Here is a 20,857-nt window from a genome sequence, read left to right as displayed (position 1 = left end):
TCCACAATGGACGTTAAGGCACATGCACGGTGGGTAATTTTACACAACAGCTAGACACGTCAGAATTTCAGGGGCTATTTACAATAATTGCTCGAGGGACTAACAGGTGTAACACCTGTTCATGCTAATTGGCTTCCGCCAATGCTACTCTTATTTTGGATTAGCATTTGGTTTTGTAAAAGTTAACTGCGGTTATGCAGTTGTACTTCACGTATCGAAAGGCGTTGTATTTGTAAAAGCTGAAGCGAGAATCTTTATGGCTACAAAAATCCAAAAAAGAAAAAAATGAACAGCCTCCCCGTCGGGGAATCGAACCCCGGTCTCCCGCGTGACAGGCGGGGATACTAACCACTATACTAACGAGGAATTGGCGTTCTGTATCCTCCACAGACTTTTTAAATGATATATAAAATTTTGCCACGTATAAAGTGTTTTAAAAATTTTGCACTTGGTTCAGAACTGAAGAGTTTCTTAGCAGCGCACCGTACGTAAGAAGAAGCTGGTTCCACTGGGGCTTAAACTCAGGACCTTCTGCGTGTAAAGCAGACGTGATAACTGCTACACTATGGAACCAAGTCGAGCTTTTCATAAGCATGATACTTTTAGAACTGACAATTTAAGCAGGGTAGTCATTTTACACACATCGGTATACATTATTCTACAAACTCTAACCCAGGGGTCTCCAACTCCGGTCCTAGAGACAACTATCCAGTAGGTTTTCTATCCCACTTGGCTTCTGATGAGCCACATCTGTTCCTGGTATTTACCAGAGAACAGGTGTGGCTCATCAGAAGCCGTGTATGATAGAAAACCTACTGGACGGTAACTATCCAGGACCGAAGTTGAAGACCCCTGCTCTAACCCCTTACCAAACAAAACTGACGGAAGAAAAACTCTCTTCTCGTCGGGGAATCGAACCCCGGTCTTCCGCGCGGAGGGCGAGGACAGTTAAGCTTAACTTCCTTTAATCTTTCCCATTACAATACGGCTGTAATATTCTTTTGGCCACTGGTTGGATTTTTGGCGCTGTTTCGACGTTTCCAAAGACGGTTATCTGACACTGATTTTGGAATTCAGAATAACTACTGGAACTAGTATTACAATGGATTTGGAGAGTCACCTAAAAACCCGACATTTATGGAAACGAGCAATTTGTAGTAAAACGAGAGTACACTGTTCAAGTAGAATGAGTCTATGCAGATGAGATGGAACAAACTGGATTACTGTTCATAAACTAACGTTATACTAATGCTGCACTTTCCTACGCAAGTTACTCTGACGTAAACTTACCTGTCAATCACTAATATTTAACTACAACTTTTTATTTTACTCATCTTGTTTGTTGGCATTATAATTAACTTAGATATTAAGATTTTCTCAAATAATTGTTACTTAATGAACCCACTAAAGTTATTCATACAAACCTTATTTCAGTTTAAAGCTATTACTTTGCTATCAAATGATAAAGCTACTATAGATGCATATCAGTTTACAGAATTCCTGTTCGTACTTCCACACCCTTCTATGTTTCTTGACTCCTGTCGCTGAAGATGGAACCATCTGCAACAGTGATGCTTCCCTTCCAGATGTGCCTTGCAGCCCACGACTGTGTGCTCAGCCCTCTCTGTTTCACCCTCCTGACCCATGACTCTACTACTGTGTAGAGCTTTAATATCACCGTCAAGTTTGCTGACAACACAACAGTGGTGAGCCTCATCAGCATACTGGATGGGCTGGTGAAAGTCCAACAATTTGTCTCTTAACGTGGACACAGCTAAAGAGATGATTATTGACTTCAGAGAGCCCCATGCTGGTCATCCCTCGCTGCACACCCAGGGCTCTGCTGTTCACCAGCACTTTGTCATTTTATTGCCATTTTACCATTTCTGCCACTGTTGCTAATGCTCATTATTTATCACTATTTATTTTGTATGTCAATATTGTTGATGGTTTTTTCTACTCTCCCTGAGGAGCTGGAGGAGGTGGCTGGTGAGAGGGAGGTCTGGGCATCACTTGCTAAACTGCTGCCCCCAAGACCTGACCCCGGATAAGTGGCAGAAAATGAATGGATGGATGGATAGTGTGACAATAAAGCCCCACTTGATTTGACTTGATACTTATTATTACATTATTCCGTGTGTCCATAGGACTTTACAGCACACCAGATGGAGTCACATATGATAATGTCACATATGATTGCTCTGTGGTTACTTGAACATACACAAAGTCAGTGTTTAATGAGTGGTTGGAAAGGTGCCTGCCTTCCTTCAGAATATTAAAGCCAGAATCAGCTGCTTATCTGAGGTAATAGAGTTGGAAGGCATTCTGAACTGTAACAGGACATCTCTGGTGGTAATTTTTCTGAGCGGTTTTGCTTTTTTCCATTTGGCACATTTGTGTGTGAGTGGAGGCGGCCTGCCTACTTGATATCCTGGGCGTCAGGTGACCAAATTTACACCTATTGATTTTCCACTGGCCCTGGGTTCCCTGCCCTCTATACCTGTCGGTATATCCTGCTTTGTTTCCTTCCCCTCAGTAACCCAAAGCCAATGCTGACATCCCAATATTGAAAGCATGTGATAGATTCCCAGTTTTGCTCAATCATATATTTATTCTTGTTTACGTTTTCGTCATGTTTTCAACAATACAAACGTACACGGGCTTTTGTTAAATATACCAATAGCTAACTGGACAGGAACCATTTTTTAAAGGGAAAGTTTAGGCATTAATTAATTATAATTTAAAGTGCTGTTGAACTCAGAATTCAGGAGAACTTTTGGATACTTTCTTGGTGATGCAGTCTTAACTTTTCAGCATAAAGGCAGTTCTGTTTCACAAAAAGGTTTGACACTTTGCTGTCTTATCACTGTAGTGACAAATTTAGAAAAAGGACACATCAACCTCAAGGAACAGAGCAAATGGAGTCCCTCAGTCTGAGCATCGCTGTTTTGATTACATCAGCATCTTTCCATTAATCCTTAACTCAGAGATCAGTGGCCTGTACTACGAAGCGGGGTTACTGGCTTATCGGAGTAATCTGGGCAAAATGCTAGTGAACAAATATGAAGTCCATATGAAGTCCAAATTCGACAAGTTACCCCGATAAGCCAGTAACCCCGCTTTGTAGTACAGGCCACAGGTCATTTTAGACAAGATTAAAATAAATTCTGCCTTAATTAACTCTCGCGACGGTACTAATAAACCCTTCTACTGAGAAGCCAAACTGTCTGTCAGCACAATGATGGTACAGGATGCTCATCATGCAAGCACTGATCTTTTTATTTTGCATAAAGTAGTCTTTAGTTTTAGTTATGATCCATGTACTTTTACAGAAATTATAATACACATATACAAAGCAATAAAACTTAAAAAACAATAGACAACATTGTCTCAAAGCTCAGGGGCAGATTAACTTATCTGGGGGCCCTAGGCTGACATTAGCATGGACACTCAGGTGGTTCCGTTTTCATTAACTGTTCCTTTTTTCCTGAGGTGGAGCGGGAGATAATGTTTGCCAGAGCCCTGGGGTATCCGAGCCTAGGTCTCCCTACACATTAATCTGCCCCTGTCAATGCCGATTGAACATTTTAGCATCAATCATTTTGGCGGTATTGGGGATATCGATGAATTCCTGGCAAAAAGACAGTTAGGTCTAACTTAACATTCAGCATCACAGACCCAGTCCTGGTGGTGTCTACTGATCGGTCAGTCGGGCAACATTTTAAGATGAGATTTTGAGCGGAACCCCACCCACTTTGCGGAGAGGGAGGAACGGATTGGCAGCCACCTGCGAGGCATCCGAAATACTCTAGGAAAGCAGAGGTTTCTGAGTGTCCTTTGCTGCTTCAAGGATTCTCATTCTAATGCATGAATGAGATATAAAAAAGACTCATAGAAGTGGGAGACTGTCTTGGGTTTGTCAGACACAACAGTCACTAGATTAGATATGGATAAAATCACATTTAATATTAATCACTCATTTTAAAAACTAGTCTTTGAGTATCTAAATGCATAATAATATCCTTTAGTAGCTTTTAATAACTTCAAATAACTTTAAATTTGGGAGGTGCACAAAAAAAAAAAAATGAGAGTCACAGTTTGCCACAGAAGTCAAACAGTTCACAAAATATCTGTACTCTAGAAATCAGGGTTCAGATAAACATCTTATCACGCTTTGTCCCCTGTATAAAACGGCATGTTCAATACTTCCTCATTGGGATGCATGAAAGATCATTCATTCCCAAAGACTGATCTCACAACAGTGACCTTGGATGTCAGGTTTCAGCAGGGTTCATCGGCATTTGGGGGGGGAGGGGGGGCAGTTCCATGGTCATCTTCTCAAAGGCACTGATCCAGGCCTCGGTAGATTCCATAAAGGACTGCCGTTAACGCTCTTAACTGAAATTTTGGTTAGGAAAGATATAGTTTTTTTTTGGATGCTCATCAAATTACATTTAAATTTAACCAATTACCAAGGCAAACACTACAAAATCTCAGGAACAACCTGTTTCAGGTGTGGTCCTGTTAGTTTAGTATGATTTTATATTGTTATGTAACGTGCAACTTCATATAAAAAAAATAAAAGAAATTTAACAGATAATTTCTCAAACAGAATACTTAATAAAAATACAAAATAAAATATTAAAATATATATTTTTCTTGTGAAGCAGGCAAACAAATATGCATATATAGATTTTCACATTTATTACCCAACAAGAATACAACAAGAATACAGGGCTGGTGTCAACCAGGACTCGGAATGCTGAAGTGAGAACACATTTATTCAGAATGCAAACCAGAGCACCCTGAACTGGACAGTGAATCCACAGTTCCAGGTTATCTGCCTCATGGTCCCTAAGACCAATCGGTGGCAGCCTGCGGGACACGAGTAACCAATGAGACTTAGGGCTGCTGACTAGATGGGTAACTCTGGCACACTGGGCAAACCAGCACCAAAAGCCAGCATGCAGGAATCAGGAAATGAGATTAGAATAACAAGACACTCCTAACAAACCTAAAACAAGATGCCATTTGTACAGCATAGCAGCTACAGAACTCGGAATTACTGGAGTAACAAGCTTACAATACAGATACCTGATAAACAAAACCATGAAACCTGAGACAAGACATCAACTAACTTAAAGCAACATACCATCACATAGGGCGTTTCTTAATACCAAGAACACAAAGATCATACTTATGTTCTTCACAGGACTGGTGTTGCTAACTGAACCAACTTGGGGTGCAATGAATTATAGGACTGGTCTCATTTGGCAAGGATGCAACCGACACATCCTTGATATCCAGGGCAAGGCAAGTACGACATTCGGGGATTTTTATCATCCTTTGTACTTTTGTTCTTGAGTTTTGGAGCTGGTCTTCGGCAATGGAAGATGACATAAAACGGGGACACAAGAACACAAGTATGGTCAAGTATGCATACTGAGATTCACCCACAGTCAAGCCAGCAACCCTAATCAAAACCTGGAAATAAAACACTGACAGATTAAACCCAGCCCCATATGTCGGAACCCTACACTCCTCATTGAAATAAACACTGAAGCTCAAAGACTGGAGACAAGACTGAGCCTAGAACAAGGTTCACGGCTCAGTTTAAATTCTAGATTCGGAGCGAGCTACTTCCAGTTTAGAGCATGACCACATAGCCCTTGCTCATATCAAGGATTCAATGCAGCACAGCTATAACAGCTGGAGGCAGGATTCTGGATATGTCACAAGTTGGGGTAACTATGTGAAGTTTTAGAAATAACATTTGATTTGCCATATATGCATTGTCATGTTGCGGTGACCCAAACATCAACTCATCATTTCTATGTACCTGTTTGATTACTGTGTGTTGCATCATAGTTTTTTGTATTGTACAGGACTAAATGCAAAAGGCATTCTCATTCCATTTCCAAAGTGCATTGTCACACACAAGGTGGCCCGATAGAATTCTCGGATTTCGGAGACGTCACATTCATTATGTAGCTATATTAATTCACACGCACCTTGTTTATCCTGCAAAAAAATAGCATCCTTGGTTACCTTGTGGGATGTGAAGTCATGAAGGGAGGGGTGTTTGAGGTTTCATGTAAAGAACGCGTGATCAGTCACCATTTGGGAGACATATTCCTGACGCCTGTCATTTTCTGTGCTTGATTTCGACAGTAAGAATCAGCTGAAGAGTGTCATTAAATCAGGACCTTGTCATAAGGAGTCTTTCTGTAATGTTAGCATAGGAATTGACTTACGACAGCTCCACCCCCCCCCCCCCCCCCAGATATTGAAAACACGAAAGGCGTTGCATTATGTAAAAAAAAAAAAAAACACAATGAAAGCATTCCAGGAATCCAGAGGATGGCATCAGAGCTTTAAAGCCTGTTTATCACAGTGTGGAATCTATGTACGTTTCGTAAAAAGCAAAGGCTGTAGTGAAGGGCGGGGCGGAATGCTGGAAAGCCCCCAGGTGAAGTGACCCACATCACGTCTGGAGGAGGGACACCAGTCAGCAGGCGGTGGGGGGCGACGGTATGGAGCTGTGTGATGTGTGGTTTACTTAGAGAGGAAGCCGCTGGAGCATGGGCAAATGTGACCACCTCTGCGTTGTTACTCAGCAAATTTGACCGGGGTTGGAGTGACGCCTTCCAAGTCCACAGGCTAAAGCATGAGTCACTCTGCGTGGCTGGCAGTGAGGGAGCCAGGAAAACTGTGGACGAGTAAGCTTCAGTTACAGTGTCGCTCCCCCGACACAATCCGGTTTCTCAGTGAGCTGTGCTAGGCGTGCAATTGAAGGTGCTAAACCCAGGAAGAGTGACCCGGCCGAGGTTGTAGATGTCCTGATCTGACCCCAGGTTCATCCTCTTCACCAGGTTCTTTTCGTAAAGCAGGGGGTGGTACGCGCCGAGCGTACACGCCGCGTCATAGAAGTGCTGGTAGTAGTGGCACAGCTCTGTCTTACGCTGCGAGGGCAGGAACTCGTAGACGTGCACCACCTCACATATGGACATCATCAGCACTGTTCCTTAAGGAGGAAATGCAAAAATAATCAGGAGAAGACAGACAGCTTTACAGGTTCTGGGTTTTTATGACTTAATCTAGGTTTGTCTTACAAGGTTTCACCGATTCCAAATGTCGGAATGTTTTTATCGTCTTTCTAGCCCTCAAACTACTTTTTACAGTCATTGTTGCTAGAACCGAGGCAACGGTTAATGTCCTTAGTTGACTGGGAATTCACAGTTGGACTTCCAGTCAAGCTGAAACGGTACTGTAGGGGAAAGAGAATAGGAGTGAGACTTTGGAGAAAGAGAAAAGGACACAAACCATGCCTGCCTTGCATCATAATGGGCAAAGTACGGTCCCTGGCAAACAACATGGATGAGCTCTCAGCAGTTACCGGGAGCAACGGGGAGCACAGAATGGGCTTTACAGAAACTTGGCTGAGATATGAAGCTCCCAGTCCTGCAGTGGCACTAGACATTCTTCATACTGTCCAAGCTAAAAGGCATGAGAGTAAAAACCAGTGAAAAGCAGTGACTGGAAGTGGCTATTTTTGCCAACAACAGATGGCGTAATCTAGGACACCTCACTGTAGAAGCCCAGGTATTTGACCGAGATATTAAGGTCTTAGTCGATGGATTGTGGTTATATTACTAACCACAGGACTTTTCACATATCACGGTTCACACTGTGTGTCCCTCCCCCCACCCATGCCATTACTGCAGGCAAGACGATGCACTGCATCTTAAGTGAATTTCTGACAAAGTACGCCAATGCCTTCCTAGCCATTTGCTTGTTTTTAAGTTACTAGTCTTAGTTCTAGTAGTGGGATAACGTTCTGGGAGCATCAGGAACTTTGAACATTTCCATCATTATGATCACAGCTTGGTACATTTAATCCCTGCTTACCACAACTAGAATACGGAAGGTGCAGACAAATGAACCTGAGGAATAGATGTGATGGACTGGGATATATTTCATAAGACATGTAGTAAGGACACTGATGGATTTAGCCACTGTATTTCAGATTTTATCTATATTTGTGTAGACATCACAGGTCCCATAAAACACTGCACTGCACTGCCTTCCTAAGAAGAAACCATGACATAACAGATTAAGGGAGTGCAGGCAGAGCCAAAATAGAAGCTCAGTGAGGGTGTAAATGAGCACAGTGACAAGCATAGAGCGGAATGAAGAAATCACAGGCCACAAGCAGAGCAGGGGTGCATCCAAAATCACACACTTGTTTGTTATGCACTGGACGGCATGACCAAAAAATTCTGGTAGTTTCACAGTACATCACAGTATTTTGTATGGTTTTATTAATTATTATTTAAAATCTTTACATTTAGCTTGAGAGTATAATCAGCATGATTTATAAGATTTATATTAATGTATATTCAGCTCAACAGCGACATGTTTTATTGATTATAGCCATGTTCTTAGCTCGATAAGAATTGTTTCATTGCCATGTTTTATTAGATTAATGATGTAGATTTAACTAGACAGCAACAAGTCTTATTGATTATAACCATATATTTTGCTCCACAGAGACATATTTTATTGATTATTAACATATTTAGCTTGATAACAGCATGTTTGCTTAACCGGCATGATTTTAATTATTACCATGAAATATTGATAATATTAGGGATTTTTGCTTCACTGTATTTAATTTGCAAATTTAAAAAATGTATTTAATTGCAGACCTAATTATATTACATGTAATCCAAATTTTCAGGCAAAGACTGAAGCAGTAGCTATAATTACTAAAATGCTGAACCATTATATAGAGGAAATTATTGTGTTATAAAGTTATCTTTTACTAGGAAGGATACGTACAGTTAACAAGGGTCCCGTCTCAATACACTCTGAACAGCAATCCATAGTGGTTCTGCCAGTGAACAAAATTATAATATTTGGTGCCTATTGAAGCGTTGCAGCTGTTGTTTCAGTTACGCTATGATATAGAAGTATACAGAGGCGATTCTAGGTACTCTGGGAGCTCCAGACAAAAAACTCCATGGGGTCATCCAATTCTCCCTCCCACGGCATGGAAAAAATAATATCCATGTACATTAATAATTAGGGGTGTAACAATACATCGATTTGTATCGATATATCGATTCAACGGCAAATGATCCGATGCATCGATGTGACCGCATAAATATCGATACATGCGTTTTTATTTTCTGGCCTGTTCCAGTATTGTTTTCATGATCCACTCCATCGTATACATGGTCTACACCAGGGGTGCCCAATACGTCGATTGCGATCTACTGGTCGATCGCAAAGGTAGTGTGGGTAGAACGTATGGCATAAAAAATAGAGGACGGATGACGCGTTCAACCGCACCAGCTGCTGTAAGCTACCAATTCTCCTAGTTAGCCTCCAATTTATTTCTACTAAACTTAAGAAAGGGTATAAAAATGAATGGGGGAGCTGGACCAAGTAAGAAGCCTCTAGCACACGAGAGGGTCATACGAGCAGGTCATGACAGTTATGGACATACTTTTCGTTACACTTTTGTATTTGTCTGGAGAAGATTTGATTCAAAATAAAAATTATTCACCATGTTAATCTACATCCATATTTGCCTTCTTTATATTTGCCTTCTTTAATCCATTGAAATGTAAAGGATTGTGTGAAATTTCATCATTTCAACTACTATCCCCAGTATCGAACTGAATTGAATCGTATCGTATCGCATCGTGGGAATTTCTGAGGTATCAAAAAAAATCGAACCGTCGGCTTAAGGAATCGATACTGTCGGTATCGTATCGCGAGGAAAGCTGCGATTTACACCCCTATTAATAATATCAACAAAGAGAATTTAATAAACACAAATGCATTAAAAATATAAGACCAAAAACAGAGTACACAAATAAAGCAGATTTGTCATTACAATGTACTATGTGATTGGCTGCCCTGGGGGCCCCCCTCGCAGCTCGGGGCCCCAGGCCACTGCCTGCCCTGCCTTGTCCTGTTGCTGTGCTTCTGACAGTATATGAACAATTCATACCATACCAGAAATTTAAGCTGTCGTACCGGGTGAATTGCTACAGTATAATGCCCAGCACTCCAATGTAGTAGGCAAAATATAGTATGCGAAGTGAGCAGTATGTTTGAATGCTCAGTATGGATGAGCGGGTAGGCGAACGATACCCGGATGACATTTTGTGAAATTCCAAAGTGTGCAACCGATGGACATTACGCTATCCCACAAGGCCGCTGGAGCCACAACCAGAAATGAAGATGTGTGGCTTATGAATACAATTTAAGTAAAAAAAAAACGGCTGTCAAATATTTATTTCTTTTCTTGAAATAAACTGTTTTTTAAATGGCTTTTAACTTTCATCGGGGTCAAGCTACATCATTAGTAAATATCAAGTAATGTACAAGATGGCAATTATAGATAGTCCGAGTGCATGCTTACTGTTCTCGTGTACTGTATACCTACAGTCCATACTGCATTAGTGGTAAAGTAGTAGGCACCTAACAAAATTCAGTACGTACTGTGTAAATGTGCGATCTGGATGTACCCCAGGACTGGAGTTGCTGGAGGGAAACTCCGAAATGGCCAATAAACTCGATCTGTATTCCAAAGCAGTTTTGACACCTACGTACTAGTCTTGCCCTCCCGTAGCATTCCTCAGGATGCTAGATGGGTGGGCCTCAGCACCCTCACTGCCCTGCCTCCTCGCTTCTCTGTTCAGCCTCAAGCAAAGGAGACTGAGGGGGGACATGATCCAGGTCTATAAGATTCTAACAGGTTTGGATGCTGTTCAACCAAATAGTTACTTCAGCATTAGTTCAAATACAAGAACTTGTGGCCATAGGTGGAAATTAGCGGGAGAACATTTCAAACTGGATTTAAGGAAGCACTTCTTTACACAGTGTGTAGTCAGAGTATGGAATAGTCTTCCTGATAACGTAGTGCAAGCTGAATCCTTGGGTTCCTTTAAATCAGAGCTAGATAAGATTTTAACAACTCTGAGCTATTAGTTAAGTTCTCCCCAAGCAAGCTCGATGGGCCGAATGGCCTCCTCTCGTTTGTATAGTTCTTATGTTCTTATGTGTTCCATTTGGACTCAGACATCTGAATTTCTGAGTTGCTAGTTGGAAATATCAACTGGAATGCCCGTTGAAGTTAGGGTTCTGACTCGAAAAGTTGGAGGAACCTCTACAACTTTGACCTCAGAATTCAAGATGGCTGCACCCTTCATCAACATAAGTAAAAGCTGTAGTTGTACAGTGGTACCTCAGAACTCGAATTTAATTCATTCAGAACTCCGGATCGAATCCTAAAAAGGTCGAGATCTGATCGAATTTTCCCCATAAGAAATAATGGAAAACCAATTAATTGGTTCCCGGCCCCCCCAAAATTATTTTTTTTAGCATTTAAACACAAAATGAACCGGATAAAACAAGAAGAGCATATACTGTATTAAACACATCTAAGCACATTTATCAAAACAGTAATTTGTAAAGTAAGAAAATAAATGTATCCAAACAATGTGTAAAGTTTAAAAAAAACAATGTGTCCTGCCCCAATCGTCCGCTCCTTCCGTGTGCCACGCCCCCTCGTTAACCCCATGTGGAATCCCCGTGTGATCAGCTGTTTCTGGCTGTTGTCATTAGTCCTCTGTATTTAGTCCGCGTTTCAGTTTGTTTTCCCAGTCCGGTCATTGTATTGTCCGTCTGCGTTTTGCCTGCCTTACCTGTAATTAAACCCCGTATTCCCCGATACCCTGACGTCTGCGCCTTTGTCTCCGTTCCGTCCCCGCTTGGCACGACAATATTATTATAATTAAATGTATTAATGGTTTATTATTAATATTAAAATAATGAATAAGAAATCTTTATTTTTAAATGTATTTTATTATATAATAATCACTATTACTGTCTATCATTGTCTAAATGTATTTTTACTGTCTAAATATATATATTCAGCTACTCTAAACATGCACGATGCTATCACAGCGAATGCGAGGCTGAGACTGAAGCTTTACCCTTTGTTTCCGCTGACAGACGTGCTGCGTGACTCATTTCCCCGCGCGTACAAGTTATCTTAGGTCGGTGTTCACGGTTTGACTTCTGAGATTCAGATCGAGCTCTAAGTAATTTTTTTTCGAAGTGGTCGGTTCGACTTTTTAGAAATTCGACTTCTAATGAGTTCGAGAACTAAGGTACCACTGTATACTGTTTATTAGCACTTAAATTGGTTGTTCACACAGTACTGTCCAACCGCTATCTGTGGACATGTTACTATGATGTCTTTATTAGGGCTGCACGATTTGGGGAAAATATCGAATCACGATTTTTCTGACCGAAATTGCGATTACGATTTGATTTGCGATTTAATTTTTTTTATGTCAAGCTTCAGTTAAATATGTGTGTAGTAATTTTAAAACATATGACGCAGCATGAGATACCATCAGTATTAACTGGTCTATATTGTAATGCAAGGATGAGAATTTAAAGATGTGATGTGTCAAGTTAAATAAAGTAATAATGAAAACAATTGCAGCAAAAAGAAAAATAGCGATCTTGCAGGTAACGCTTATTACCCTCCTAATAACACTAGAACCGCCTTTTCCCACGCCAATGAACAAGCAAGAAATATACTTCGGTGTATGCAGTCCTTTTGTTTGCGCTATTGTGTTATTAGCTGCTGTTATTAACACTAATAACACTCAAAAACCCGTAATGTTCATAACAGAGTGGCTGTTCTGTCCTGAAACCGTAAAGCTGGAAGTTTTTAAACGTAGTTTGCATTTTATAAAATGTTTAATAAATAGAAGTCGTTTATTGGTGATTTCATGTTGGTACAGTTAACAACTGTATACGGTTATTTTCTATACAAATCAATTCAGGTGAAACAAAAAATGTACGTAAGTGTTCATGGTTGCAAATTCTTTCAGACTCTCACGCAGGAAATCTTACGGCAAATCTATATTCCATTCTGAACTTAAAATTAGCTGCATCAAAAACGTTACGGCAGTTTGCAAACCCTACAGGCTATTTACAAGATAATGAAACATACATGTGTGTGCAGAACAGAGAACAGAAAATCTCACTCCATGCAGCTGACCAAAGTTGCCAACCCTGCATTTTATTTTTAATGAGAAGTAAAATGCAGTTTTCGACTGAAGCAGCTTATCATTCCTGTGCTTTGTTACTCGGACAAATACAAAACGAATGATTAAACATTATATGCGTCTCTTTTTATATGTTTTCTAAATAAGACCGTGTGCCCATACCCAACTGTAATAGCGATCTATTCTTTTAGTATTTATATATGTTAAAGCAAGACTTTTATTTTATTACTGTTGTGGGATTAATCTTTGGAAACACTTAAATTTAATAAGCACAAAAACATGACATAAACACGACTGTATTGTGGGTTTTACGGCTTTTTTGGAGGTCACCGACTCCACTGCTGTGAGAATTACTGACTGTCTCATTGTTGTTTTGATGGGTTAGCGGTATACTAATGCTATTGCCTATTAACAAAAACCAAAGGTATGATACGCTGAAGTATATCGCAGCTGGTGTTTAAAAGGAGCTCGCCAATTCTATTGATGATAGGACCTTTCTGAAACAATCTCGGACCATGAAACAGGAAGGCAATTCACTTATAGTTCAGTAGCGGAATCAGTGTTTTTCCGCACCGCGAATGTAATATTTTCCTTGGGTTTCACGAGTTTGCTGTTTGTGGGCCTATACGCCTTCTTGGCCCACTTCTGATTGGTGAGCATGACTGGCATGTGAGAAGCATGGCGCTTGTGATTGGTGAGAATGACTGTCACACAGGGAGCACGGCATGAATTTGTAAAACTATTCTCAAAGCAGTTTTAAACCCTGGGTCCGACGTGCTGTGTAATGTATATCCTAAATCGTGATTTCTGCGACTTGCTAATCGCGTTGTTTCAAATCGCGATTTCGATTTGAAATCGATAAATTGTGCAGCCCTAGTCTGTATGCACAAAAAAAATTGCATGATGTGTTGTAATTAACTGGTATTACTAACACCTGTTTACCTGTTTACAACTAGCATTGCTAAATAGCTTTCCGACTTTTTGCACCGGAACATGGATAATTCAGGTGTGATGTCATTCCTAGCTCCGAGGATTTCCGACCTCCAAGGTAATTAGAGCGCAGCAGAATTCATCCCTTACTCATACTCAACACCCCGTTGTCTCCACCCTGCATATATCATACCACTTCCAAGACCTCAAGGCCTTCTTCCTACCCAGACTGCACCTCAACCAAGTAAGTCTATAACTAGACAAACTCCCCACAGGCAATGTGATGGGCTGAGATGAGATTTGTCTACTGGGTAATCAAAGCATGTGCAAGTCGGCTGTGTGTAATTTTTCAACACATTTTCAGTAAGGGGCGGCATGGTGGCGCAGTGGTTATCACTGCTGCCTTACACCTCTGCGGCTAGGGTTAGGGTTAGGGTTAGGGTAAGTCAAAGACCCCAGCTCTATATGTGAATGGTGTGAGTGGCCTGTGATGGGTTGGCGCCCCATCCTGGGTTATTTCCTGCCTTGTACTCATATCTCTGCACCCAGACTGATGGACCTTTTCAAAAGGTGTCAGAGCAGTGGAACATATCCTACAGTATATAGTTCCAGGGCCTCAAAAGGGTTATCCCAGGGCAACTAAGCATTACGGCTCAGTAGCGTTAACATCACAAATCATGAGAAGCTTAGTATAACTAAAAGGGTGCAACTCAAACAGGTCCGATCACTAGCCAAATCCAATTCCAAGCTGCGCCTTCCACAAAAAAAAGATTCATCCAGTCATTGGTGCATCGGCACAGCTTTTAAATACCTTTCATAAGACATCAACAGAAATACTACCAATGTGCGTGTCAGCATGTCAGGAAGGATCTTCGGCTCTGTGTCACAGCCCTGCGTGGGAATGCTTCTCAAAGGAAAGTCCCTCTTTTGCAGATTTACCGGCTTCAAAAATTCATAGAAAATCGGGGAAGTGAAATTCTCATAGGAACTTACAGTTCTAAACGCAGAGAGCCCGGGGGAAATTTCTGAAAGGGGAATAATAAAAAGGGTTTTTCCCATCATGACCACTGTTGGCTCATGGCAGTCAGCACATATCCATCAGTGTCCTTAGACACCCGCCCATCCGGCCCTAATCTACCAAGCAGTGCCTTCTCCTAATAGGCAGCGATTCTTTCCTGCCAAGAGTAATTGGACAGTATTCTAAATCACTGTCTACATAACTGTTGGCCTGGCTTAGTACTACCATGCACGGAATAATCAGCATCTTATTTGCAAAACCGTTCATGTGTTAGTCTTTTTCCCAGTCTTTCCTGCTTGGGAACGGTAAAGTCTATCTGTCTATTTAGAACAGAATGCCTTTATTGTTATTGTGCAAGGAGAAAGTACAATAAAATTTTTGTCTTCTCATATCCCATCCTGCTCTCCTATGAGACACACAAAGATTGCAGGCACAGAGTCCTTACAGGCCAAGCCAAACACTATCTAACAATCGCTCCTAAGGACCTCCCTTATGCAACCAGGAATTCGGGTCTCCTATAGAGACATCAGGATTGCGTAGTATTGATTACTCTAGGTTGACTTGAAAGCATGTCAAAGACAACGTGAAATGCCATTACTGTGTGCAGACACATCTACCAGGCACTTAGGCAGACACATACCTAGCAGGCCAGATGAGGGTGGATTCTTCTGAATGGGCTCAGCCATATTGTCCTGGATTCGCTCCCAAAGTTGCCACTCAACCTGTGGGTGCATGATGTAGAAAGGCTGCTGAGGATGCAGCCGGCGGTACTTCTGGTACTGCTGGAATATGGGGTAGTCAGTTCTGTTGTACCACTGGAATTTGGAGAGAAATGCCGGGATTTAGGATTCAGCGTTCCAAAAAACAAGACACAACCAAAAAAGATCCGACAACAGCCAGCTATCAGATATGGCGACTTGGGAGCTCATGGGAGCTTACACAATAATGTTCTGAGGGCAGAAAGAAAAATGACTGGTTCAGAGAGATAACCCATCAGATTTTGGTCACATGTCAGACAAACCAATCAGATGTCTTGGCTCCGCCTCCGCTAGTTGCTTGGAGCCACCTCCTTTACATTCTGATTGGTCAACTCTCCAAACCAATCATTTTTGTGTAGCTAAAACTTCCAACTCGTTACTTCCTCCCAGGTTACCCTGGGTTTGCTTACCTCCATCAAGTCAGCTGAGTAAGGAGCAGGGTCCCATCCCACCAGGATCCCAGCACTATAAAGGGAGCTGGATAGGAAGCGGTGGTCTTCTGATGCCATCACCTGTACAGTGCAGAAACAATGTCCATCCAAATTGGTCGTGACAAACCAGTGAATCAGCCCTTATTCCACCACCAGGAGGACCTGCCTTACAAATCCTCCCCAGCTTTACTCCTACACAAACACAATAATAAGGCACTTTAAAATAAGCAAAACACCTTCTTTCCACAGTGTGAAGCACAAGACCAGTTAGATTAAACAGGAGGACAGACAAAGCTACAGATACAAATAACGAGAACCTGGGAGTTTATAAGGCGAACTGTGGTCTTGGTGCCGACGTCCTTCTCGTAGCCAGCAATGGGGGCAGCGTTGAACCTCAGCACTGCATCATGGGAGTCTGTCAACGACAGTCATGCACCATCACCGTCTTCAACAAAAAAAGACCCCATTGAAGTAATACATTCCGCAAGCCCTTTGTTAACTAACTTAGCATTGTTGTTGGGGAAAAGTAACAAAAATGCAAGGTGGTAGGAATGTGTGAGATTCCCCACGCCTCACGCGTCTGCAGGTCCTGAAGGTTTATGGTATATTCTGCTCATTCCTGATTTACACCTGAAATCCAGATCTTTTCAGTTAATTATTAGTGAGCTGAGGCACAAAGTACAAGGTGCAGAAATTAAGTGCTGCCTTCCAGAAAGAAATGAATAATCTCAAGAAACTCAAACCAATGTCTCTCAGAAAGACGCACCATTATGGAACATATGGAAGCTTTTACTCAGAAACTTGTACTTACACATACAGTGGTACCTTGACTTACAAGTGTCCCAAATAACGAGTTTTTCGAGATACGAGCCGTCTCTCGGCCGATCTTTTGCTTTGAGTTGAGAGCTAAAATTTGGTTAGGAGTCAGCTTCAGATACCCCACCGCTAGCTGGCGCAGTGAACGCCGCAGTGAACGCCGCAGTGAACGCCGCAGTGAACGCCGCAGCATCTACACAGCACCCCGTGTCTCACTCGTTCACTTTAAGCGGTTAGCTCACAGTGGACAGGTTTTTATCGGAAACCCCTGCAGATGAAAGTGAGGAAAGCGTGGCGAAACGGGCAAAAATCAGCGAATAAGATTCAGTTATTCAGTTCAGCTTTTCTCCTCCACCTTCGTCAGATTCTTCAAGTCGTCTGATCTCCAAGGCAAATGCTGTACATCATACTTAATAAAGTTCATTGCAGTACATTCTATTGTATTGTGGTTTTATACAATACTCGTTATTTATAAGCACATTTTTCTAATTGAAAAACATGTAACAAAAAAAATGCAGTGGTTTTTGGGGGTCCAGAACTGATTAATGGCATTTCAATTAATTTCAATTGGGAAAACTGATTTGACATACGAGTAATTTGAGTTACGAGCTCCGTCACGGAACGAATTAAACTCGTAAGTAAAAGCAACACTGCATATGTTTATATACAGCAGTGCGGGGATCCCTATAAGGCAGCCCTTCCCAACCCAGTTATCTGGGACACACACGGGGTCCATTAGCTCCCTCCCTGCTCCCGGTGAAGGGAGCAAAAATGTGGACTGAAGACCGGACTGGGAAACGCTGCTCTAAGCTGTTTTCATTTATTAACTGCACTGCTTGTCGGTGAGGCGGCTGCCAGATGTGAACCACCAAGCCCTGAGTCATCTTCACAGAGGCCTCCGTGGCGGATGAAGCAGACGGTGGCACCTCGCAATGGCTCTTCTGTTTACACACAAGCAGGTGATGAAGCTGGAAAGGAAGCAGCTCGTTCGGTGCCGCTCTCGCCTACCTATTTTGTTTCCGTGATCTAGGGTGCTTTTTGGTTTTAACAGATGAGAAACGCAGAACCTCTGCTGACTAAGGCTGAGCCAGGAGTGGAACGGACCGTCTGAATATGGATATCTGTCATCTGCTGTCTTCACTTACATCACACTTTGTTGTGTGACACGAACGGATGAAGCAGAATCTATGTAGGTCACCAACCTACACTTTCAGCTTGATAACAGATGCTGTCCTCTCAGTGTTTTTTACGAATCTGCACGCACAAATAATACTGTGAGGAAGGCAGATTGTTAGGTGATGGGGTGGCTCTCTCACCAATCTCTCTCCCCAGGCCTGAGTTTCTCAGCGATCCCGCTGATGACACGACCGCGCAGCTCTCAAACGGTCCCAGGACAGAAGTCAGTTGTAGGGAGGGCAGCTCAGAGCTCCAGGGCAGCTCTGAAAAAGGCTTGAGGTTTGGGGTGATTGTGGTCACCTTGACCCTCTCCTTCAGCTGGCATAGGAGCTCTGGTCCACTCAGCTTGCGGCCCCTTGGAGTGGAGCCCTTAAACTTCACTCCATACTTATTCATGGCCTAGGTGGGAGAAGGAGGTATTAGAAAATAGGTTATCATCAACAACTTCCCGATCAGGTCCACAAAGTTAATTATTCAGCTGAATGAACTGAGCAATCATGTTATAAAGTCTGTAAAATATAATAATCTCCTGAGCCTCCCCTCCATACCTGGTAGTTCTGCACCACCTGCTTCAGTCTTTTCCCAAGCAAGGCAGTGGACATCTCGTCATTCCACACCTCCCCCAACTTGCTGTGGGGCCCGAAGAGCTCGGGGTCTACCGGACCCCAAGCCCGGCCTGACCCAGGCTTCCTTCCCCTCCCATCCAGGAGCCTCTTTAGGGGCCCCGGAAGCAGCCAGGAGAGGCCCCACCTGGAGCCCCTGTCATCACTCTGGGATCTGGCCACCCCAGGCTCAGCTACTGTGCCGTTGGACGCGGGCAGGCGGGAGAGCACAGGAAGAGGGCGACGCGGGTCTCGGGGAACAATGCCAGGCAGGCTCAGAGGGTCAACAAATATGGACTTGGCATTGGCACCGGCCGACCGCAGCGCCTTGGCGACGGTGCGAGCCCGGGGCTGGGCACGGGTTCGGGCACGCACACCGAAGATGGCGTCTGTTACGGGAACACTGTTCTCAGCACAGAAGGCGTAGAGGAGGCCCATAGCGATGCAGAAGACAGCCATGCAGAGCACCCCCCGACGTGCCCGCCGACGCATCCGCCAAAGTAAGCTGACACGGTCTATTGCTGCGCCGGAGATCTGCAAGGAAAAAATAACGCAATCACTGTGACAATGTTCTGTAAACCTTGAGGGAACGTCCTACCCATTAACATGGATTCTTATCTTAATCGCCATAACCACTTATCCTGGTCAGAGTTGTAGGAGGGCCTGGAGCCTATCCTAGGTAGCATAGGACACAAGACAGGGGACACCCTGGATGGAATTCCAGTCCATCACAGGGCACGGGGCTGGGGGACACCCTGGACGGAATGCCAGTCCATCACAGGGCACGGGGCTGGGGGACACCCTGGACGTAATGCCAGTCCATCACAGGGCACGGGGCTGGGGGACACCCTGGACGGAATGCCAGTCCATCACAGGGCACGGGGCTGGGGGACACCCTGGACGGAATGCCAGTCCATCACAGGACACGGGGCTGGGGGACACCCTGGACGGAATGCCAGTCCATCACAGGACACGGGTCCTCCTGTTTCTGATCCTCTGTGATCCTGTTTGTTTACCTTTCCTACCCAGTTAGTTCACTAAAACCACTTTCTGTTTCGCCAACACGCCTGCCCTGGAGTCCCTCATCCTTCAGATCATGGCATTTCAGGTCATCTCCCGCCTTGTGCTTCCTGGGAGAGGATCCAGGTTCACAGTGACCCTGTGCTGGATGAGCGGTTATGGGACTTAAATGTGCAAAGGAAGTTTAAGAGAAAAACAGCGGGACTGGCAACACAACCAGCATGTGCCTGTTCCTGTGGCATCACACCTGCAGCGCCCCCCCCCCCCCTCCTTGTGCCCATTTCTCCTGCTTCCAACACATCAGCTTCAAGATCTGACTGTTCACTTGCCTAATATATAGACAAGGTTCCATTGTAACGGCGGCGGTGGAAATTTTTGATGGCACAACATCGGCGACACCATGACAATAGGCAATTAACAATTAGGGCATGATGCAGACCTTGAATAAAAACAAGATCCTCAGCAAGGATAAGCAAATGCAAAGTACACTGATCAGCCATAACATTAAAACCACCTTCCTAATGTTACGTAGGTCCCTGTTATGCTGCCAAAATAGCTCTGACCCATCGAGGCATGGACTCCACAAGACCTCAGAAGGTGTCCCGTGGTATCTGGCACCAAGACGTTAGCAGCAGGACCATTAAGATGAGATTTGGGGCCTCCATGGTTCAGACTTGTTTGTCCACACTTCCCACAAATGCTCAATCGGATTGAGATCTGGGGAATCTGGAGGCCAAATCAACACCTAAAACTCTTTTTCATGTTCCTTAAACACCTTGAACTCTTTTTCATGTTCCCTAAACCCTAACCGTAAACATTTCCTGTAGTTTGGTGGGGCGCATGATCCTGCTGGAAGCACACAGCGCTCCGGACTGATACCCATGTCATGAAGGGGTGTAGTTGGTCTGCAACAATGTTTAGGTAGGTTGTACATGTCAAGGTAACATCCACATCAATCACAGGACCAACGGTCCCCCAGCAGAACATTGCCCAGAGCATCACACTG

At 43.3% G+C, this 20,857-nt stretch overlaps 1 protein-coding gene and 2 non-coding genes across 3 annotated transcripts; all 3 read right to left on the bottom strand.

Moving 5' to 3' along the window:
* Positions 1 to 294: 294 nt before the first annotated feature.
* Positions 295 to 366, bottom strand: trnad-guc (transfer RNA aspartic acid (anticodon GUC)). The gene has a single exon. It is a non-coding gene; the product is annotated as a tRNA-Asp (tRNA).
* A 134-nt stretch (positions 367 to 500) lies between these two features.
* Positions 501 to 573, bottom strand: trnav-uac (transfer RNA valine (anticodon UAC)). Its single transcript has one exon. It is a non-coding gene; the product is annotated as a tRNA-Val (tRNA).
* A 2,688-nt stretch (positions 574 to 3,261) lies between these two features.
* LOC140587387 (beta-galactoside alpha-2,6-sialyltransferase 1-like) lies at positions 3,262 to 19,694 on the bottom strand. The gene is made up of 6 exons (XM_072708650.1): positions 18,778 to 19,694; positions 18,370 to 18,628; positions 16,555 to 16,652; positions 16,217 to 16,318; positions 15,689 to 15,863; positions 3,262 to 7,024 (listed from the first exon to the last, which is right to left on the bottom strand). Exons 1-6 carry the CDS (start codon positions 19,321 to 19,323, stop codon positions 6,765 to 6,767), a joined length of 1,440 nt encoding a protein of 479 aa, XP_072564751.1. The 5' UTR covers positions 19,324 to 19,694; the 3' UTR covers positions 3,262 to 6,764.
* Positions 19,695 to 20,857: the final 1,163 nt, after the last annotated feature.

Source organism: Paramormyrops kingsleyae, unplaced genomic scaffold (genome assembly GCF_048594095.1).
Source record: "Paramormyrops kingsleyae isolate MSU_618 unplaced genomic scaffold, PKINGS_0.4 ups206, whole genome shotgun sequence".
Classification (NCBI taxonomy): Eukaryota; Metazoa; Chordata; class Actinopteri; order Osteoglossiformes; family Mormyridae; genus Paramormyrops; species Paramormyrops kingsleyae.
Note: the sequence above shows the minus strand (reverse complement) of the source record. Positions and strands in the feature narration are given on the sequence as shown.

Bases quoted from the DNA above. Each gene is read 5' to 3' on its own strand.
- LOC140587387 (XM_072708650.1), bottom strand. From the start codon at position 19,323: ATGCGTCGGCGGGCACGTCGGGGGGTGCTCTGCATGGCTGTCTTCTGC. The intron at 16,319-16,554 runs GTTCTCGTTATT...TGCACTGTACAG, and splicing joins TTCGCCTTATAAACTCCCAG to GTGATGGCATCAGAAGACCA. The intron at 7,025-15,688 runs GTATGTGTCTGC...TTCCTCCTTAAG, and splicing joins ACCCTCATCTGGCCTGCTAG to GAACAGTGCTGATGATGTCC.